This window comes from Vespa mandarinia, chromosome 21, assembly GCF_050613455.1.
Source record: "Vespa mandarinia isolate Hongniang chromosome 21, ASM5061345v1, whole genome shotgun sequence".
Classification (NCBI taxonomy): domain Eukaryota; kingdom Metazoa; phylum Arthropoda; class Insecta; order Hymenoptera; family Vespidae; genus Vespa; species Vespa mandarinia.
This window is the reverse complement of record NC_140830.1, coordinates 3,725,360-3,743,365: the sequence shown is the minus strand read 5'-3', so window position 1 is coordinate 3,743,365 and position 18,006 is coordinate 3,725,360. Positions and strand designations below refer to the sequence as shown.

Sequence of the window (18,006 nt, the reverse complement as noted above, 5' to 3'; positions counted from 1 at the left end):
TATAAATTTGTAAAAAGAAAGGCATCATTTTGGACGCCATCTTAAAATAGCTATTAACTCGTTCGATTTAAGAACAATCAGGTGGATTGAAGCACGAACGTAGAAACATCTTTGTGGACTTGGGTGCTACATAAAAAAAAAAAAAACAAAAAAAAAGAAAAAGTCCCACCACTTTCCACGTCTTCTCCTTCCACGAAAGACACATCGACACATCGCTACGATGACACATCGCTAGCGGCAATCCTATCACGGATGATTTTCACCTGGTATAGACGCGATTATGATTCCGTTTAGTAGTAGCGTCGAGGAAAGATACTCGTGAGAATTACTCGTAGAGACACTTGTACAACGATAGAAAGTGTGATACTATATAACTCTGCGGCAACGCGTTCTTTATCTTTCTCTCTCATAGACGATTAGATAAGATAGTGAAAAAAAGGCATTGCCGAAGAATCGTGGAAAGACGAACGAGAGACGTACGTGTAATCTTTCGTCGTTGAATAGTTATTTCGCATTGATTTATAACGAGAAAAGGAAAAAACGAAGGAATCTATCTCTATCTGGGATCACAGGGAGAAAGAAGAAATGAGGATGAGGAGGAGCGAGGGTGGAACGAGGAAGAAACGGTGGTGCTCTGCACCACTGCCGATTCGAGCGCCGGGACTTGCTGCCGCTCTACCGGTAGTCTTTCTATGTTTCTTCGCGCTAACATCAGTCGTCCTCGCGCACGGACAGCATCAACATCTTTTGCAGAGACGTGAGTGCGACGTGACTTAACTTTATTTCTTTATTATTCCTCTTCTTCTTCTTTTACTATTACTACTACTACTACTACTTCTTTTATTACTGCTACTGCTACTACTATTACGTTTTTTTATTTTATTACTTTATTTTTATCTACGAGAGTGTTCATGGTCACGTGGACACTCAGATCTTTAATCATACGTGAGAATAAGTTTTTAATATCGTTTGTAACTTATCGGTCCATACGTTGTTGTCTTTTTATTCTCAACATTTGTGCAATTTCTTTATACTCGCTTACCAGCGTCGAGCAATAAAATTTCTTGTAGCACGAATTATATCGATTAACGTTAGTTCTCTCGAGGTCGAGAAGGAATTATCGATCCGAAAGGTTGTAAGACGAAACTCCCACCGGTACGTGGCAACCGACAATAAATTTTTCTAGCCGTTCTATACTCCGAAATGGTCGACCATTTTATAAAGATTTCTATCGAGCCGTGTATTTTCGATTTCGTATATTTTACATTTTTTCGTATTTATTCGATATCTCGCGTTAATCCCTCCGCCGTCCAACGGGAAGATAACTCGTTAAGATCATTGTGTTCCGTTCTCGCGACCCAGTAATTCTTTCTTCTTTTTCTTACGAGGAATCGGAAAAGGCCGAGGCCGAAGAAGAAGGCCGGAATTACGCTGTTGATTCTCTCCCGGTTAGGTGAACGTTTCGAACGTAGAATATAGAGGCTCGTGTCTGTAATTAGTTAAGTAGAAACGATGAGATCACGGCCCGATATTGATCTATTTAATTCTAATGAGTTTCGAAAGGGAAAATAGACGGAACCATTCCAGTATCTTTTACGAATAAAATCATTTTTATTTTCCTATCAACGAACGTCGAATTTACTCGCTTAGTCAATGAAGACTTATCTGATACGCTGACGTAATTCTGAACCGTAGACTCTTACAATCTTTTTATGTAAACATTGTGGATTATTCTTATGCATTTGACGACGACGACGACGACGACGACGACGACGACGACGACGACGGCAACAACACGAAAGAGGAAGAAAATCCTAATGGATAAACCCTCGTGACAAAAATGATGTGTCCGTCATGAGCGATTAACAGAACCGAAACATCGGGGGGTTAGGCATTTAATTATTTTTAAAAGGCTCCTTCTCCCCTCCTCTCTCTCTCTCTCTCTCTCTCTCTCTCTCTTTATCTTACGAACGTTAATTCCAAAGCGCGGGAGATTCAAAAACGACACGACAATCCATTCTACTCTCTGTTGGAATGGACTATATGAGAAAAGAAAAATCACACCGATTAGGCGTGCAAATATATTAGGAACGAAGTCGTGTATGCACGTGTGTATGTGTGTGTATGTATGTACGCGCGTTGGGCGTCGAACAAAGCGCATAATCGTGTTGCGCAAGCGATCGAAACAATAAGAGCATCATCCATTGAAGGATCGGCCTTCGGAGAACGTCGAAGAAGAGAGAAAAAAAAGAGAGACAGATAGAGAACGTCCTCTTCACCGTGCGATTCGGATGTACGATCGTGAAAGAGGTGGAGCTGTCGAAGCAACAGGAGGAGAAGGAGGAGGAGGAGGAGGAGGACGGTGCCGATGGAACGTTCGAAAAAGGACGAAGACGAGGAGGAGGCATTCGTAACGTTTCGAGAATGGTGATCGGTCTCTCGAGGATCCTCGTCCTCGTGCCCGTCACCGTTTGTGCTACCATTTCCTTACCCTTAGAGGATTATTCGAGATGCAACGATCGCAGATCGCCACCTCGTACGTAACGTCTCTGAGGAACTACCGATCTCTTGTTTTTTTTTTTTTTTTTATTTCCTTTCCATCCACGCGAATTTTTGTTAACACACTCGTTAACACACTCCTGCTCGAAATGAAGTTATTCCATCGGGGTAAAAAAAAAAGAAAAGAAAAAAAGAACGGAAAAAACTAAGCAAAGACACATACGTAAGAGCAAACCTAACAAAGGTCCTTCGATGTCTAGCCAAGTTTATTACTTTTTTTTTTCAGAGACCCTAGCGACATGTCGTTACGATTTGGATTGCATGGAAAATGCTTACTGCTGGAATCAGGAGGCTTGCTATTGCAAAGACGGCTACGTCGTTTACAGAAATCACAGCAACTTCCACTGCTTGAAAGGTATCAACGCTACCTACCCCGTTCCCACGTTAAAAGGCATTAACATTTTTCATTGTTTCAAAATTAAACTTCTGAGAAAAAGAAAAGGCACGAGAAAGGAGACTTCTTTTTCCAAGATGATTCCTTTCGATTGTTCTCGAAAGTTAATACGAATGATAATAAGAGGTAGTTTTACTCGAGGACGCAACTAAACCGCCCCAGAAACCTTTTGATAAATCGCCCTTTGCTCGAGCGTTGGTTGAATCGGTGTCGGCGACCTCCGAAGGTACAACGAGTCTCTTCCATCCTACCGATCCTTGTGTGTGCTCTTCCCTATTCCTCGTCCCTTTCTCACGGTCTCTCTCTCTCTCTCTCTCTCTCTCTCTCTCTCTCTCTCTCTCTCTCTCTCTGTCTCTCTCTCTCCCGCTCCCGCCTCAGTCGGAGCGTATCGTCTCTCGTCCGTCGTGCTCGCCGATCCAGCAAAACTCAAAGAGAACGAAAGAAAGGGACGGAGAGTAATTTATATGTATGTATAAACGAACCGAGAAGTCTCCTATCGACCTCATTTAGCGGTTTTACGATTATTATTCTTTATCGTCTCCTTTATCCTCGCTTCGAAATCATATTCTTTTTTCAAATCTATACTTCTATGCACTCTTCTCATATATTTTCTTTCTTAGTGGCCGACAACATCGAGGATCCGTGCGTGGCTAATGTACAATGTCATTTGACCTTTACCCTCCACTCGGAGTGTCGTAATCACGTTTGCCAATGTTCTTCCACGGCACATTTCGTAAACGGAAGGTGTTACGAATCCATCGGTTGGTCTATTTCTTGAAAATAATCAAAGAACAATCAATATATGTTACAACCAATTCATATATTTCTTGTCCCATTATTAGGGCTAGGTAGAATATGTCAAACGAACAATAATTGTTACGTCAAGGACAGTTACTGCGTGGAGGGTTACTGCGTTTGCGATCATCGTCAACATTCGAATCCCGAGAGAACAAAATGCATAAAGAACGCTTGTGAGTATATCGCATACCCCGTTAAATATTCATCTTTCCACCTCATCTTCTTTCGTTTCTACGTTCTTTAATGCGTAATATCTACAATACCTTTCTACAGATTTAGGTGACAAATGCGACCACGATTACGAGTGCGTGTCAAAGAGCACGAAGTGCATGGAAGTCTGTAGATGTAAAATCGATTATGTACTTTCGGAGGATGGTACAAGGTGTTTGAAGGCAGCCAACTCCGTTGGCGAAGATTGCCAAGAAAACTTGCAGTGTCAGGAATTCTTACAGAATACCGTCTGTCAGAATAATATTTGTACGTGTATAGAGGATTACCATCGTCGTGGACCTGTATGTGTCAGGGACGTTGGTCGGTTTCACAATTCGTCGAATATAACATTAAGGAATATTTTTTAATCCGACATTTAATAGATCGTTCGCCTTTAGGATTGGGTCAACGTTGCGTCTCTCATAACGAGTGCGTGACAAGAACGTACAAGCATTCCAATTCGAGCGAACTGATGAACGTCGATTGTTCTAATGGTACGATATTTCATTCGATCAAAATTCATACGAAGTAGTTTGCCTCTTAACGTATTTTGATTTTTAAGATCGCTGTACTTGTGCCGAGAATTACATAATGTCGCAAGAATTGGACGATTGTATTCGATACAGTGAAAGTGGTAAAACAACAATAATATCGTCATTCTCTTTTTTTCTTTCGACTTTGTCGTTTCTCTTATTTCTTTCTTTTTAATCGATTATATTTTCAGGTGCCACCAGTTGGCAAGCTTATGGAATCTTCTCACTGATAATATTCGTAAACGTGTCTCTTTGGATGTTGCGAAAGACTATGTGATAGAGCCACTGCGAAGCACCTTTTACCCTATCCCATAGATAATTATTCTTATCATATTTATCTGTATTTATTTAAATTTTGTTCGGTGGTGAGTCGTGTAAATAAGTAAGGGACTTGCGGTAGGTATATATATATATAACCAAAGACAACGGACAGACCACAGTATACGTATACGTATCATCTCGACAAAGTTCGAGTATTTATTTTCAGTACTCGAGTATGAGAATTCTCTTATTATTATTAATCGTACCTAGGAGTAGGTATCGGACGGGGATCGACGGAAATAAGAGCGAAGGAGATAGAGAGAGAGAGAGAGAGAGAGAGAGAGAGAGAGAGAGAGAGAGAGAGAGAGAGAGAGAGAGAGAGAGAGAGAGAGAGAGAGGCTCTCCCTGTATTGCGAGCGATAATATTTATTTATTAAGAAACAAAAATAAAAGAAAGTTATTATAATGTATTATATTATAATAACTTATAATATTAATAAAATCAAGTTAATTAAGTTGGGAATTTCCAATTTTCCTTTATCATATCGAAAAATGGCCATTGGTCATGATCGGTATTTACAGATTTTTTATCCTATCGGTCAACGGACCATCCCTTCGATGATGTAGTCAAGCAATGAGATCGTTATCGTTATAGTTGACGGTCTCTTTTATGAAAAAGTTCAACGTTTGCATGATCCTAATAAATTAAATCCCATAAAATAAGATCCTCGATCATTCGAATTCCTAAAGACTTTAGATCATCTATTCGGTCCTATATCGCCGGAGAGCAGAGAGTGAATTCAGAGCACCTGATTTGTTTTTAATCGAAAGGGAAATCTTTTTTATTCTTTGTTGGCCCTAACAAAGTACCTTTTCCCCCTCCTTTACGAATTCAACGTCAATTGCAATTTTACTTTTTTGATCGATCACTATCTTCGTCGCTCTAGAGAATTAAAAATTTGTTCTTGTCTTTGATAGGCCTCAAGAATGCTCTAGCACTCATCCTTCACTATATCCATTTCGTTGATTAGTTTGCATTTTGGAAAAACCTATGGTATTATAATCGATCAAATTGTAACCCAATTCCACGGCAGCATTCAAAAAACATTCTCTAAGTGACGTATGGAACATTGACAATTTATAAGTATCCCTCATGGCCGTGATATAAGGGACTTTATATAAGGGACTTTTCATTAGAACACCGCTAAAAGTATAATATTGAACGAGTTAACGCTTGCCTACGTTGCGTTTCGTATTTTAAATTCACCTCGTCGATCTATAAATCTACATTCAGAGATCTCGAAGAATTGTGCAAGAAACTTTACAATATTATGGCGAGAGAATTGCAATGGAAGAAGCTTGTCAAAGAAAGTTGTTGACGAGTAAGTGCAAATTAAGAGACGTGCGAATTGAACGAGGACTAGTTTGCCGTTAACTGTTTATAATCTTTTTCCTCCTAGTTCTCTGAGTAGTTAAAAAGTGCATCTGATTATCGAGAAAAATTCTAAGTATTACATAATGATACCTTGGTAGCGTCTGGGTTGCGTCTACGCCTGCAATATGGGGCGAATTCCTCTCGACGAATCGTTTCGAACGATTCAGGCAATTTTTAAAGAGTATGATTTTATGATAGTTGGCGCAGCTCCTACTAGTAATTCTTGCTAATAGATTAACGGAGAATCCTCGAAAGATATTACTGTTGGAAACGAAAGGCGAAGAAGAAGATCGGCTATATTGTACTTTTCAGATTTTCTGAAGTATGAAAGAACGTTCTCATTCAGGATTTCCAAGTGCCGGCTAATCGTCGTAATCGATCGGCGATTCTCTCATATATCATAATGGAGGAATTTGCCCGCATAGCCGATACAACGGGTATTCTTTATCGAGAGGCAAATTCTTCTGTTTTAATAAATCTTTTATACGGACTCTTAAATAAATCGACTAGAGCAAAGAGATGTGGTATATCGGTCGGATAATTATCTTCTTCGCCATTTTCCAACAATAATATCTTCTACCGAGGATTCTCCGTTAATCTACTGCTAATAAGAAGAAGCAATTATTATAAAATTCTACTCTTTAAGAATCTAAATCTGTCGTTCGAAACGATCCATCGAGGAAAAATTCGCCAATATTGCAGGCGTCAGGATAACTACACTGTTGCTATTCTCAGGAATAAAAATGTTACAAAGGCAAATTACCTCCTCATTCTTGAATTCTTTGATAATTTCGATTGGTCATCGCTCACGAATTATTAATATTTTAATTTTTCCTCAACCTTTACATTATACGTGTACATTGGATGAAAACCTTGTTTTTATTTTTTTTCGCTTCTTATTTAAATAAACAAGCATTTTTTCAAGATAATTATTTTTATTCAACTATATCAAGATCTATTGATTTATTGATTTCATGAATGGGTTGCTTTTGAAAACATAAGAAATGATAACGATTAGAATGACTGGCATAAAATTTCGCGGTCGTTCTTAGCACGATGAGTAAGAAGGAATAGGAGGAAGACGCAAACAATATGCTTTCGTCTATCGCTAACGAGGATTGATCGACGAGTACGTCGCGATTAAGATCGTACTGTACTTAAAATAGAATCTTGAAACGGTGATCGAACTAGGCCGACGATATCGATCGATGAACGATTCTGCTGACGTAAGAACGAAACAAAGTTACAAATTCGTTTTATTTCTAACATTTCGAAATAATTGAATTTCGTATTTCCATTCGAATATTATATTTCCATTCGAAAAATTATATTTCGTTATGTTATCTAGCCAATAAGCCTGGGAATTTATTAATCTCCGATTATAACGCTGATTGGACTTTAAAGAGAAAAGTTATGATTTTATAAAGAAAGAGGCAAAGAACAAAGGAATTTTTATCCAAACAAGATAAGATGTAAAACGATATAGTAAAAGGAAGGTTTAACAGGATAGAGAGAGAGAGAGAGAGAGAGAGAGAGAGAGAGAAAGAAAAGAGCATTTGTAGGGTGGGAGGGGGGAAGTGTTTCTCTCTCTTTCTCTACTATAGAAGAGAGAGAGAAATTTATATATACGAGGAGCTCGTGGCCGTGCAAGTCATTGTGAATCTCGTGTTCGCTGATGTAACTTCTCTCATATAGAGGCATTGCATAGGTACATATATTAATTCTTTTTATCTCATTTTATCTATTCGAGGCATTTCAATGAAATAAAATTGTTCGATTTCAGTGTAATCGACAACTCGTTCGATTTGTCGTCTTCTCTTAGTATCGAAGAAGAAGAAGAAGAAGAAGAAGAAGAAGAAGAAGAAGAAAGCTTTGTAAAAGAGTAAGATGAAAAAAATAACGAAGGAGATAGATCATCATCGGCAAACTGGATTGCCGGAAATTATCTGAATTCAGTGAAATATTCGGCTAAAGTATGAACCGTAGGATTGTTCAAAATTGAAAGAGAATAGAGAATAACTTGAAGGTAATTCAAAATAGATTAAAAACTGTTTCTAGTTGCAACATGATTTCTGTTGTATTGCCTTGAAAATGTAAAATTGTCATTTATGATAAACGAATGAGATATCGATTGGTAAAGTATGCAAAAGACACCTGTTCGCCAGGAATGCTTTAACTCTATTGTCTCTCTCTCTCTCCCTCTGCCCCCTCCCTATGTTTCTCGTTAAACTTAGTAGATTAAAAAGTGTAAAATTAAATGGAAACCATTTTACGTTAAAGTTGATTATCGATGAACGAATATCAAATGTTCAGGTTTATCGGCATGCAGTTACTTGAAAAAAATTTTTTCCAAGATTCTTTGCTCAAAGTGAAAAATTTGGTGTAATTGTAGTGTCATAAATTCTAATGTGATATAATTTTATTGTTAGTTAAATGAAATTTCCGTAAAAACGAAAAACTTTAAACTTTCTTTTCTTTTCAGAAGGAATCTAAATAACAAAGTCCCTTAAGAAGATTGAAATAACAAATTCATCTGAGAAAAAAGGAATCCGAGTTTTAATAAGGTGAGTAAAGAATATGAAACACATGAAAAATATTTAAATACTTTTGTTGAATAGAAATTAAATAATAATAATTGCAACTAAGTAAAGCCAAAAAAAAGTAAAAAAATTTGTTATAATCGCGATCGTAGAGTGCGAGAGCTAATTTTACTTTGAAAAAATGAAGTAACTCGATCCGAGACTCACGAGCTTGAGAAACATGAGAAATGAGGAGAGAAAGTAAGGAGGTGACTTCGAACTATACTATCTGTCATTGTCATTGAAAGACGGACGACGTGATTGGCTCTCGTATCGAGATATTGGCCGTGAAACGAAATTGATTCGCGCGAAATCGATTTCTATACTCGCAATCAGTGAAATATTACAAGAGCGCAGTTTTATATCGAGAACAACGTTGTTACTTCTAAAATACTAAGAAATTAAATTGTGTAAATTATGGCACGTCATTTATTTATATATCTTTATTTCGATCTTTTGCTTCTTTTTCTTTTTTATACGCAATCGTTGAAAAAAAAAAAAAAAAAAAAAAAAAAGAGAGACGAGAAATTGTTATAATTACTAAAACAAAAGTAATTATTACGAAGGACTAGAGGCCTAAATAATCGTGCCATTAAAATAATTTGACATTATGGTGGCAATAATCAATCATAATCTACATATACAGATGTAGATTCTCCTGGCCTTGTCAAAAATACAACGTACTTTATACGATAACTATACGATAGTTATAATATTTGGATAAATAATACAAGTTATTTTTTTTGCCTTCTTTTCCAAAAATATCTGCTAAAATCTATCTCTACTTATTAGTACGTTGAACCGTTTTTTAATCGGACCTATACATAGAATCGAATTCATACTCCTTTCGATTTCACTACATTCATTCGAATTAATATATCATATTTGGAATACTTACAAGAATATATTATACTCTTAAAGTCCAGTGACAATTCGTACAAATCTTTTCATTGATTCCTCGTCGGAGAGATGATGATAAATGATGTTACTAATACTCGTAGAATCTTTTCTAATCGTCGTATATTTATTCTCATTCATCGTACGCTATCATTTTTCTCCTTTTATCGCACTACCGCCTCTCTCTTTAATGTACCAAATCGTTTCTGTAATCTCCATGGAATTTCACCAAGATTTGACCCACTAAAGTTTGTTGAACATTTTTCCATCGTTACATGAAAAATGAGAGAGCATGTGCGTGAGAGAGAGGGAGAGAGAGAGAGAGAGAGGGAGATACTTATTTGTAAATAGATATCTCGCGACATATAAGGACATATAGTATACGTAAACACATCATCGTTTCCAAAATCGTAGATATTTCCAATCTTTTGTGGATTTCATTCGCGATGATATATATAATTATTCTTCACGAGAGACAATAAATAGTTTTCAAATAAATAATTTATTTATTTTTCTTTACGCGTACGTACGCGTATGGAATTGGAGTGATTAACTCGCAAATTGAGAGAGATCGATACGATGATTCATGTTTACATTGGCCGATAGAAGGAAAACTTTTCATAATAAGGCCAAAAACTTTCCAATGTAGTTCTTTCCTCTCTATCTTTTTGGAAAATAACAATTACTTTATAACCATATAAGATGTTTTTTGATTCACGAAAACAAAACAAAAATTCCATAAACAACATCTTGAGAAAATGGGGAAATATTTGTCGTCTCTTTGTTATCGCGCAAACATTTGAAGACCTACTTATTTTTTTAATAGCAATAAATTATTTTTTAAATAGCAATAAATAATAGAGCATATAGATTATAGACATTTATCATCGGCTAAATGTCTAGACTTTTTTCTCGTTAATATTTAACCGATCCGTTTCTGTCTATAAAGGGTAGAGTCTATAAAGCGAGTATCTTGTCGGAAAATTAATTGCTTCAATCGTTTCAATAATCGTCCTCGAGAGCTCATCAATCTTTAGGGTCAAAGAATAAAAAAGATTGTAATGCAAATTTAAGCCGATGTAATATTAAATATATAAAATATCCTAATCGAGTTTGACAATGGCACTACGTGTAAATTAATTAACGTGCTTTTTACTGCACGTGTCTATCATTGAGTTTATCAATAAGTCCCGATCAAAGTCCCGTTCTTTCGTGAACATACTTTTCTCTTGAAGGTTTTTGAACTTTGAAATAAAGACGTAATGAAAACGGAGGAAAATCGTAAACCACATGTACTAAATATTATGTATCCCCTATTAGCAAGAATAAAATTTTTATCATTTTTATTGCCCCATACACAGGCAGGCATACGACGACCTCGAAGGTCGTCGTGCTTTTGAGGTTAAGTTCACTGGTGGTGATATCAACTCGCTCGAACGTTTTCTCTCTTCTGATTTTTTTCTTTCTTTCTTTCTTTCTTTCTTTCTTTCTTTCTTTCTTTTTTTTCTTTTCTTTTTTTTTTTTTTTTGTATCTTGAACGTGCCTGAGAAATTTGTCTCAATGAATATCATCGCACGGCATTTTCTATCGTTATCGAGAAAACGTGCGATTGGCACCGAGAGATTTATCGGAACATCAAAATTGTTCGTGAAAAACACCTGCTGTTACCCATTCGATCGCGTAAATCATCGCAAAAAGTCGTAATAATCGTCGGTTGCCGAATGCAATTAATGCATAAAAATATCGAACGTGGCTCGCGATTTCTTAATTTCACTTACAAGTCTCGCGTTACGAGGTTAACCACCAAGCAACTTTCTCATGCGGCCCGTACTTCAATACTTTCTGTGATACGTGCTGGTTTATAAAACAAGTTTGACGTGCATTTATCAATTACTGATCATTCGAAAATGTAGAATGAACAAGTATTGCTATTTTTTGTGTGTCAAGGATATATCAATCGAACCCTATGATTCTTTTTTTGCAGAATTCAGAAAAATGATTTTCCTGCGTTATACCTGCTTCTTAATCTCGTTAGGTAAGTGTTTTCATTGAGTAACGAAATTGTTACAAATATTTATAAAATTGTTCTATTAACATTGTAGTTACTGTACGGGCGGATTTCAACATTTCAACGCACGATCTTAAAGTGTTACTTTATCAAAGAAAAACTTTCGACGTATACTTGACGTATGTACCTTTAAAATTCAATATAGTTATATTTATTTTGCATTTCATATAAGGATGATCATATAAGGATATCACATTTTTATCCATTTCTGGTTGTATGTATGCCTCAGTAACTCTGATAACACTTTTCATGTACTTGCAGTAATACTTGATTAATGAATTTATATCATTTGATTAAGTTTATATCATTGATAAGTTTATCTCCTATTCATAATATCCGAATGATCATAAAATATAATGAGATTAATTTTACAGGAATTATACTGCATTAGAAAATATAACAGTAAGCCTAAATGTAAACCATAAGGATTTGATTTTGGTCGAGCCATCAGAATTTAATGTTATGTTGAATGAATCACATAAGATAAATGTAACGGGTATTGGTGCTGGACATTCGATTATCAGTCTGAACGTTGTACCTTCGGATGCTGTACAGTACGTATATAAGATAGATATGAAGTAATCGATGATAATCAAATGAAATCGTTTATAGAAATAGAGTTATCTTATATCTCTTATATTTTAGTTTTAATCTTAGATAAACTCAGTTTATTTAATTAGTAGTTGTATAACTTATTATATTATTTGTATAAACCCTTGCGATTCTCTTATAACAACATCTCTTATTAAGATATCGCGTTATTTTAAAGCTAATAGATTCCAAATAGATGCCAAATAGATTAATTTGTTTTACAGAGTTGTAGAGCTCTGTAACAATACCGCACTGTTTGTTTTCTCTGACTAAGCCTTCAAAAGATTCCAATCATTACATTTGCCATTTCAGTATTCAACCGTAGTTACATAGATAGCCTCTTGACCTGAGCTTGTCATCGAATCTGAAACTTGAGGTTCGATCAGTCTATGCCCAGATTTTGAGCCGTCTACTTCCTCGTTCTTTGTGCTAAGATGCTTCTATAGGGTGTCCCGTTATTTCGGTGTATACAAGTGTCAAAGTATTTTCCAAAAGAGCTATTAGAAAAAAATATTTCTGCGTGCCCAGTGGCATCACATTATATGACAATGACTGCTTATAAAGTAATCATTATACCTCAAGATCAATTAAATACCCTTAATGTGAAGTAAGAAAATTTCATTTAGTTTTATCGTAGAAAACGTTTAGTACTAATATAATAAAAATATTTCTAATATGTCGCGATTGATATCGCGAATGAACGATTATATTTTAAGTATATTATTATTAATCGTAATTAACGGCTATTTGTTCGTTTCGTTACAGTTTTTCGGAAGCATTCGTTAGAGTGACAGTGGAAAAGTCGGATACGATTTATCACGTTAGCATTGTAGTCGGATGGATATATTTCTTGGCATGGAGTATAAGCTTTTATCCACAGATATATAGTAATTACAAACGCAAAAGCGTCGTAGGTCTTAACTTTGACTACTTGTCGCTTAATATCGTTGGATTTATCATGTATGCATTGTTTAATTGTTGCCTTTTTTGGATACCAGAGATAGAGGTACATTCGCTATAATACGATTTATGATGAATATTAATTATAAACATTCATAAAATATCCAGAGAAATGAATTGATGGAAATTTTTCGTTTTTCTTTTTTTCTTTTTCTTCTTTTCTTTCTCCTTTTTTTTTTCTTTTTTTCTTCTTTTCTTTTTTTTTTTTTCTTTCTTTTTTTTTTAGCAAGAGTACTTTAATAGGTATCCAAAGGGATTGAATCCTGTACAAGTTAATGATATATTTTTTTCTCTACATGCAGTATTCGCCACTGTGATAACTATCATCCAATGTTTTATATATGAGGTAATTTTACGATAACGATATCGATAACGATTATTGTCAAAGTACAATTTTATTGGATTTTTAGGCTGGTTCTCAAAGAGTATCCACGACAGCGCGTATTATTCATGGAATATTCGCGATATTTATACTTATTTCTATGTTATTGGCCATAACGGTAGTAATTGCATGGCTCGACTTTTTATACTACTGCAGTTATGTTAAACTGTGTATAACTCTTATCAAATACGTGCCACAAGCGTTTTATAACTACAGGAGGAAGTCCACTGTTGGTTGGAGCATTGGAAATATATTTTTAGATTTCACTGGTGGTATACTGTCGATGCTACAGATGATATTGAATGCATATAATTATGGTAAATTATGGCATTTTAATAATTTAACCGACATTTCTCTCTTTTATACGTTGTTGTATTTTAATTAATTTATTATTCATATCAGACGACTGGGAGAGCATTTTTGGAGATCCAACTAAATTTGGACTGGGATTCTTTTCTGTAGCATTCGATGTATTTTTCATTATACAACATTATGTTTTATACAGGTATGACTTAGCTCTTAAAATATTACAATAATTGTTATATGTTTGGATTATTTTGTATATGCATGAATAATACTATATAAAAGAAAATAATTATTAATATTATTAACTGCATCCTGCATGTTAGCGAGTATTTATTGATACAATTGTTGTCGATCAAAGCTTAGACAAAACGAATATTTTCGAAAGGTCATTTAAGAATTTTTATCGCTTTATGAATGCATGAGTACCATTGTCCAATTAACTTGTAGAAAATAAATAAGTAGGCAGAGCGAAATTATGAAGTAATCCATTTAAGTTATGATTTTTTAGAAGGTTTAACGTATAATTTATCAAATCTGATACAAAAGCCGAAAGATTCGAGTTCACTGTGTGTTCGCCCGATTGAACAAGTAACAATTTCTTTTTCTTCGCTTGGCATTAATATTGTTCGTTTCTTAAATTTATCGGTAATTATTGAAATGAATATGCTTGGCAAGTGCTGTTTAAATGCTTCTCTTGTCGAATTTAATTCCATGTGCAAGCTAGGGAACAATTTTGATTTTACAGATTTATCAGTGAAAAAGAAATCGACCTGAATGGCAAAGTATAAGCAACATCTGTCAACGACATATTTTTAGCATCATCCAATAATCATCCATTATATCTTTCAATAAAATAAAAGATCGAACCATTAAGTAATCTATATAGCTAGAATAATGACTTAACGGTCGGTCCTAACAATGGAAATGCCTGAGCAATAAGGAAGCAAAAATCGTTTATTATACAGTAGAATTCATCTTATTTATTTTTGTGTTAGTATTATATGATTGCATATAAATGAAACGCGAAAGTATTTTGATTATAAATACGTATGATATTAACACAGTATTATATTATAAACGTTAAAGAAACAATTAATAGAGCTAGAATTTGTATTTGAGAAACGATGAAATAATGATGTTGTTTAAGGTATATAATATAAAAGAAAATGATATACGAATATTTAACAAAGTTAGATGAAAGTTCGAATAAATCGAAAATTGTTAAGTATACGCGATTAAACGTTTCTCTATATTTTATATTAATTTTTCTTTTGTTCTATTTTGGAAAAATTCTGTTTTGTACATTTATAACGAGATAAGTAAAATAAAAACATCAATATATCTGTCCCAGTATATTCCCTATTTATTCAAAACCGTTAAGAAAGAGAATGGTAATAGTATAATAATAGTATAAACAATTATTTATTTAGTGTTTAAAAAAAAAATTTAACATCTATTTAATGTTATGTTTGTGTGATATGCATGCGGCATGTATATATTTAGCATGTTTGTATTCAAATTTTCATTTTATTATTAGCGATTAAAGATCATTTAGTAATATTTTACAATAATTATTACTTGTAATTTCGGATTAGGTGTAACCGATATGACATTTCTTTGTGGAATTTGATCAAAGAGCGAAAAAGTTTATATATTAAAAAAAAAAAAAAAAAAAAAAAAAAAAAAATAAATAAATAAATAAAAGAAATACGCCTCATTATAAATATGCTTTATTATAAATTCTTTAAATAGATAAAAATTGCTTCAATTTCCACAGGGACCGTAAAGACTATCTGGACATTCCTGGTGACTGTCATGAAGATTCACAAGAAGGCACTTCTAGCAACACGCTTGCCTAATGATATTCCATCTTTTCAATATCCTTTTTTTTATATATATATATATATATATATATATATATATATATATATGTATATATATATATTGATGCAATAAAATTATTTATTTATACATACGATGAGTCGCGCGAAAAGAAAGACTGTTACTGGAAATAAAAAAAAAAAAGAAACTACAAATATATAAAAGGCGCAACATTTTCATTCTTATTAACAAAAACACACACACACAAAAAAAAACAAAAAAAAAAAAAACAAAAAAAAAACAAAAAAAGAAATTCATTTTGAGAGGAAATATACATTATTGCTTTATAGTTGCAATAAATACGGAAAAACACGCATACCATGCAAGAAATATCTGTGCTAAAGTTGCGATATTATATTTTTTAAATGTCGATATCTCGAACGTATGTCGACAGACTTTATCAACACGGATTCGTTGAACGGAGGGATCACGTGATCGCCTTGTGCGCTACATAGAACGTCTTATCGATTGCCGAATTTTCGTCTATTTAAATGACAGGTAAACTTACACGTAATATAATGTTTACAAATTGATTTTATGTTCATTACCTAAAATATACGTGAATAATATATAAATTTTCTTATATCTTTACTATTGGTTTAAATAATCCAATTCTTAGCGCACATAACCTCTTCTAAATATAATGCTATAAAGTTATCATACATTTATCTCATTGTTTATTTTTTCAATGTTTTTACGTTATGTTGTGAAACTCATAATGAGTTCCTGAAATGTTTTCTCATGTTTCAGAATGAATACATCCTTATTTCTGCGTATCTCACGGTTTAAACCAATTCTGGCTAGAAACTTGAATTGTTGGACAGCGGCTATAACAAAGAAACACCAGAATGTTTATGTAAATACGTATCCTACCATTCTTGTTCTCCCTGATGGAAGTAGCATAAATATTGAATATAATGAGCCAAGAAAAATAATTGTCCTTCCACTCAACATCTCAGAACTTTCAGAAGAACAACAGAGGATTAAGATTAATAGTCGCAGGTCAAAAACTAAGATTGTTCTAGTTGAGGAACAAGAAGATGATTTTGATGAAATGAAGTATATAAAAAAAATGAAGAAATGATAATTAAAAAAATAAAAAAAAAAAAGAAAACTATAGTTGTATTTAAAGGTTTTTACATATTAATAAAATGAAAAAAAGAATTGATGTAAAGCACGATAACATACAAGAAGAGTATTTAATGATTCACTTCCTTTTTCATATTTATATTACGTCGAATGTCGCGCTATTTATTGTAATTGCAATGAATGCTGTTATTTTTCTTTTTTTTTTTCTTTTTTTTTTTTTTTGTCATACACATAATCTAACAGATGACCTTGCAGATAGATATAACAATTCAAATAGCACGAATTATATTTACGAAGTAGATATCGAGTAAATAAAATGTAGAGATAATTCAATAATATTATGTAAAATATGACCATGTATGAAATTACATGTTACAATTGTCGTGATAATTAAAAATTCCGTTATCTAATATCCGATATCTCATTGACCCACGAGCATATTTTATTTTTTGTTGCATAATAAACACTTTTATATTGCTCATTATTATCGAATGAACGAATAAATAAATTCAAATCAATCGATGACGCGCGCTCCACCAGAGGGATAAGTCGTGTTATTTTATATTTTATAAATAGAGCTATACACATCGAGCCACAAATCTTGGGAGTATTTTTCGTTTATAAAATTGATGCGTTTATTTACTCATTTCTTTCTTTCTTTTAAGAGATAGCCAAACAAAGATTGAAAACTTTCTCCATTTTACGTGTCCGTCATCTTCCTCTCTCTCTTACGTGCTCCGAGTCCGCGCTAACCACAAATAATTGTCGTACGTACAAAACAGAAAATAAACTTTCGAGTAAGCGCTATGATAATACTTGAGAGCTCGTCGTAATATGAAAAAGCGAAAGTAAGAGTCTAATGTAGGTGTCATTAATCGACGATAAGCTGAACCTTGCACTCTCAAGGAGGGAAGTAAAGATTTGTTCGCGTATAAGAAAGCATCTAAATGATTGTAATGAGGTAATTGATTTTTTTAAGACGCTTCTTTTTTTTTTCTTTTCTTTTCTTTCCAGAAAAAAACTTGTAGTTGTTATTACGCATATGTCGAATTTGAAATTGAAA

The 18,006-nt window shown here is 33.9% G+C and overlaps 3 protein-coding genes across 10 annotated transcripts; all 3 read left to right on the top strand.

The window, feature by feature from the left end:
- The first annotated feature begins 617 nt into the window (after positions 1–617).
- Positions 618–16,107, top strand: Ctns (lysosomal cystine transporter cystinosin). 8 transcript variants are annotated; one of them, XR_014983450.1, is made up of 12 exons: positions 7,755–7,898; positions 7,974–8,216; positions 8,673–8,754; positions 11,651–11,701; positions 11,769–11,853; positions 12,109–12,288; positions 13,091–13,331; positions 13,512–13,631; positions 13,696–13,984; positions 14,070–14,172; positions 14,482–14,561; positions 14,719–15,290. XR_014983450.1 is itself a non-coding variant. In XM_085663339.1 (11 exons), the coding sequence occupies exons 4-11, from the start codon at positions 11,662–11,664 to the stop codon at positions 15,830–15,832; spliced, it is 1,140 nt and encodes a 379-aa protein (XP_085519465.1). In that variant the 5' UTR covers positions 7,755–7,898; positions 7,974–8,072; positions 8,673–8,754; positions 11,651–11,661; the 3' UTR covers positions 15,833–16,107. The 8 variants fall into 8 exon arrangements, 7 of the variants coding, with proteins under 7 accessions (XP_085519466.1, XP_035727498.1, XP_085519465.1 ...); XM_085663339.1 differs by lacking the exons at positions 14,482–14,561; positions 14,719–15,290 and adding an exon at positions 15,751–16,107 and having other exon boundaries at positions 7,974–8,072; XM_035871606.2 differs by lacking the exons at positions 14,482–14,561; positions 14,719–15,290 and adding an exon at positions 15,751–16,107 and having other exon boundaries at positions 8,676–8,754.
- On the top strand, positions 623–5,177 carry LOC118443912 (uncharacterized). Its single transcript, XM_035871592.2, has 9 exons — positions 623–757; positions 2,211–2,536; positions 2,786–2,914; positions 3,574–3,714; positions 3,796–3,924; positions 4,025–4,282; positions 4,360–4,455; positions 4,524–4,595; positions 4,686–5,177. The coding sequence occupies exons 1-9, from the start codon at positions 693–695 to the stop codon at positions 4,769–4,771; spliced, it is 1,302 nt and encodes a 433-aa protein (XP_035727485.2). The 5' UTR covers positions 623–692; the 3' UTR covers positions 4,772–5,177.
- Positions 16,108–16,180: 73 nt separating the features above from the next.
- mRpL55 (mitochondrial ribosomal protein L55) lies at positions 16,181–17,049 on the top strand. The gene is made up of 2 exons (XM_035871658.2): positions 16,181–16,352; positions 16,605–17,049. Exon 2 carries the CDS (start codon positions 16,606–16,608, stop codon positions 16,936–16,938), a length of 333 nt encoding a protein of 110 aa, XP_035727551.1. The 5' UTR covers positions 16,181–16,352; position 16,605; the 3' UTR covers positions 16,939–17,049.
- The last annotated feature ends 957 nt before the right edge of the window (positions 17,050–18,006 follow it).